The 2,538-nt window shown below is 36.9% G+C and overlaps 1 protein-coding gene across 1 annotated transcript; it reads left to right on the top strand.

Moving 5' to 3' along the window:
- The first annotated feature begins 651 nt into the window (after positions 1–651).
- On the top strand, positions 652–1,145 carry LOC100964912 (keratin-associated protein 13-1-like). The gene has a single exon (XM_003797111.2). The coding sequence runs from the start codon at positions 672–674 to the stop codon at positions 1,143–1,145; it is 474 nt and encodes a 157-aa protein (XP_003797159.1). The 5' UTR covers positions 652–671.
- The last annotated feature ends 1,393 nt before the right edge of the window (positions 1,146–2,538 follow it).

Raw genomic sequence — 2,538 nt, 5'->3', positions numbered from 1 at the left:
GTGGAATACAAAAACCATAACATAATTTTATTTTGAAACCATTTCAATTTGACTAAATTGAGTGGATTATCCATCTATTACTTTTGTGTAGAAAAACATCACAATAGTCTTGTTCCTCCATCTGCTATTGTCACTGGCTTCCTACCTCGTGTCTATAGTGGCTGCCACTTTACTTTTTTCCACATGGGTCCATATGGATCTTTTTTAGCTTTTGTTTTGATTTCATTTTTTCTAAATATTTGCTCAGGATTATGCTCATTGACTGCACTGAGATTCCCATTCAACAAAGAAAAAATTCTTTAGCCAAAACAGGAGTAGACGTGTAACTCATTGGCTACGGAAAATAAGAGGGGGTTTCCTAGCCATGATAGAGCAGGTATTAATTACACTCAGTCATAGCTTTTGTGACAAAAATATATTTCATTGACATAGAGCTATAAAAACAAAATGAGTACACCCATAAATTTAAGATGAAGGAATTTAGTTACCTGCAATTACAGAGGACATTACTAAGCTACATATATGTATATGAGGGAGTTCAAATATGGAAAAGATGACCCTGTAAGATCCCACACCCATTGCTAAGAGTATATAAATGCCCTGGTCAGGAAGTGGCGTTCATACCTGGAATCTTCTCCGTTGTACTCGGCTAAACTCACGTCTGCGTCAACATGCCCTACAACTGCCGCCCTAGAAGCTTCTCCTCCCGCTCCTGTGGGGGATACCTGCGCCAACCAGTCACCTCCTGTGGCCCTTCCTACCCCAGCAACCTGGTCTACAGCACTGACCTCTGCTCTCCCAGCACCTGCCAGCTGGACTCCTCCTTCTACACCGGCTGTCAGGAGACCTGTTGTGAGCCCACCAGCTGCCAGACGTCCTGTGTGCCATCCAGCCCCTGCCAGACGTCCTGCTACCGCCCAAGGACCTCCTTGCTCTGCAGTCCCCGCCAGACCACTTACCCTGGATCTCTGGGCTTTGGGTCCAGCAGCTGCTACTCCCTGGGCTGTGGGTCCAGTGGCTTCAGACCCCTGGGTTATGGAGGCTGTGGCTTCCCTTCCTTAAGCTACGGATATGGATTCTGCCGCCCATCCTACCTGGCTTCTAGGAGCTGCCAGTCTTCTTGTTACAGACCAGGCTTCTATTGATCATCTTACTAAGTTACTAATCTTTATCATATTCATCAGGTACAGAAAGATGACCCTTTCATTCTCTAATTGTCCAGTTTTCAGCTTTTCTCTGGCTCTAAATTCTGGCTTGCAGACTTCATCTGAAAAACTCTGTAATTAATATATTAACTCCAAAATAAAGCTGAAGTCTGATTAGAGATGGAATTTATATTATTGAATTTTCTTGTACAATTATATGAGAAATCACATCATTTTAATTTGATAAATTGTTTGGTTCTGATATCCAGTTGTATTTGTTGTTATTAGATTTTATTGCTAGAGTTTGAGAAATTAAGAAACGTCTAAATCTAAAATACGTATGTACACATATCATATAGTAGCAGGAACAGACTCACAAGAGCTTCAGTAAATGAAAATATTAGACATAAATCTTAAAATAATTACATATAATTTGCTTAGGAAAAAAAGAATAGATCACAAATTTTGGCACAGCACTGAAACAAAGAACCAAATAGTAGAAACTTAAAAATTGAAAAGTAAAATAAGTAGAGAATTGGTGTATAGATGACTAAAGATGGATGGCTAAAAAGAGAATTAGTGATTATTCAGTAGAATATATTCAAACCAGAAACTAAAGAAAAATACAAAAGGAGCCTCAGAAAGTACAGATGTGGAAAAGTCTGGCATAATGGCTGTTGGAAATCTGAAGCGAAATTATGTGTGTATATACATATGTAATGTATGTTATATACATATACTTTTGATAGCCAGTAAAAGACTAATAGCTAGCAACATACCACCAAAGATATCAACATATCACCAAACATAAAGAAATCTCTGTGAAATAGAAACAGATCACAGGAAATCCAGAGGCATTTTCCCAATCAAAAACAAACAAACAAACAAAAAAACCCCATCAAATTCACAGATTCAAGAACCATTTAAGCTCTGTGCATGATTATAACAAAGAAAAGTCCACAATTAGGTATCTTGACATCAAACTTAGATGAACACAAAATCAAAAGGGAAAAATTCATAGCAGAATATCCCTTCATCCAGAAAAGGGATAAAGGGATAAAGAAAAGCTCTTTTAAAAAATGCCACCATAAGATTAACAGCCAAATTCTAAGCAGAAAAAGAAAAAGAAAAGGAAAACAATTAAATGTTCTTAAGTTGATGAATAAAGAAAACCTCAAAACTAGAATAGTATGAGTATCTATGGTATTTCAAAAATGCAGAGGAGATACAGACATCTTCAGATAGTTAAAGAGTTTGTCACTAGAATTTTAGAACTAAAATATATAATGAAAGTTATATATGTTAAAATAAATGATCTCAGAATATAGCAGAAAGGTGTAAAGAATGATGAGTAAATGACAGGCATATATTTGGTAAATTTAAGCAAATACAA

The sequence above is a fragment of the Otolemur garnettii genome, unplaced genomic scaffold (genome assembly GCF_000181295.1).
Source record: "Otolemur garnettii isolate 467f Iridium unplaced genomic scaffold, OtoGar3 scaffold00111, whole genome shotgun sequence".
In the NCBI taxonomy this organism is placed as follows: domain Eukaryota; kingdom Metazoa; phylum Chordata; class Mammalia; order Primates; family Galagidae; genus Otolemur; species Otolemur garnettii.
This window is presented reverse-complemented; position numbering and strand designations above follow the sequence as displayed.